The 1,130-nt window shown below is 42.8% G+C and overlaps 1 protein-coding gene across 1 annotated transcript; it reads right to left on the reverse strand.

Annotated features, from left to right (window-relative positions):
* Positions 1–17: 17 nt before the first annotated feature.
* Positions 18–690, reverse strand: SARC_16858 (hypothetical protein; the record flags this gene model as incomplete). Its single annotated transcript, XM_014289039.1, has 2 exons — positions 18–260; positions 660–690. Coding segments are annotated over 2 exons (274 nt in total), but the record flags the coding sequence as incomplete, so codon positions are not given.
* Positions 691–1,130: the final 440 nt, after the last annotated feature.

Here is a 1,130-nt window from a genome sequence, read left to right on the forward strand (position 1 = left end):
GGTAGTTGCGTACAAACCAGCCCACCTATTCCGTTTCTCGGCCAATCGTTTGGTGCTAGCCTCTGAGAGCTGCCGTTGAATGTTTTGTTGGTTCAGTTCGTACACACCCAGAGCAGAGGACAGGTCCAGCTCACCTTGCTCCTCCCCAGGTACGTCACTATCTATGGCATTTTCTGATTTCGAATTGTTGGAGTCCAGAGTACTCTTTCGAGTGCTCGCACCCGAATCCATCTCCTTTTTGCCGGGGCTGGCACCTCGACCTAAAATATGAGCAATCGTACGTTAAACAGCCCATAGGTTCAGGTAAGAAAGCACTCGGGCCAACACCGGAGGGTCGTTGGATACACGCAGGCGTTTCAGCTAGCACGAGTTAGTAACACAATACGAAATAAAGCACTATCCCAGTCCGGGCCAAAAAAAGAAAGCGAGTTTGGGGTGAGATGGATATAGCTCTCAATAAGTGGCCGACCTCTGGCGGAAAATGAGGTATGTCGGAGCTGTTGTGGCATTTAGGAGCAGGTGAGGAATGTCGGAGTTGCTCTCGGGTATTTCAGATGCATCGCGCAATCAGCCGCCCTTGAGGATTTAAAACAACACAAGAGCACAGTAGGGTTTTATGGTTTTTATGGTTTAAACCAACACGAGAGTGCAGCACATACGCATAGTTAAGGCTGGGCTAATGAAGTTCATTTGACGTCTTCGCGGGGTAGACTGAGTGTCTGAGTCGTGGCTTTGAGATTTTAATTCGGGCAACTGTGTCGAACAAAGGAGTGGGCGAGGTGAGTCATCGCTACGTATCTACAGTGCATGCAGCGCATAGGTATGTAGTGTGCGTACACTGTATGTATGCAGGGGAGGTGTTTGGGTGGAGTGTGAGTGGAGATGTGGTGATAGACTCTGCGTGTAGATAGGAGTTCTAATATCGACCAGTATCAACAAGCTCAACATGGCTGTTTGAAAGGGAGGAGTGAATTGAGGTGATATATTTGTTTATATCTATATTTATATCTATATTTATATATATATATATATATATATATATATATATATATATATATATATATATATATATATATATATATATATATATATATATATATATATATATATATATATATATATATATATAT

The sequence above is a fragment of the Sphaeroforma arctica genome (genome assembly GCF_001186125.1).
Source record: "Sphaeroforma arctica JP610 unplaced genomic scaffold supercont1.9083, whole genome shotgun sequence".
Lineage (NCBI taxonomy): Eukaryota > Ichthyosporea > Ichthyophonida > Sphaeroforma > Sphaeroforma arctica.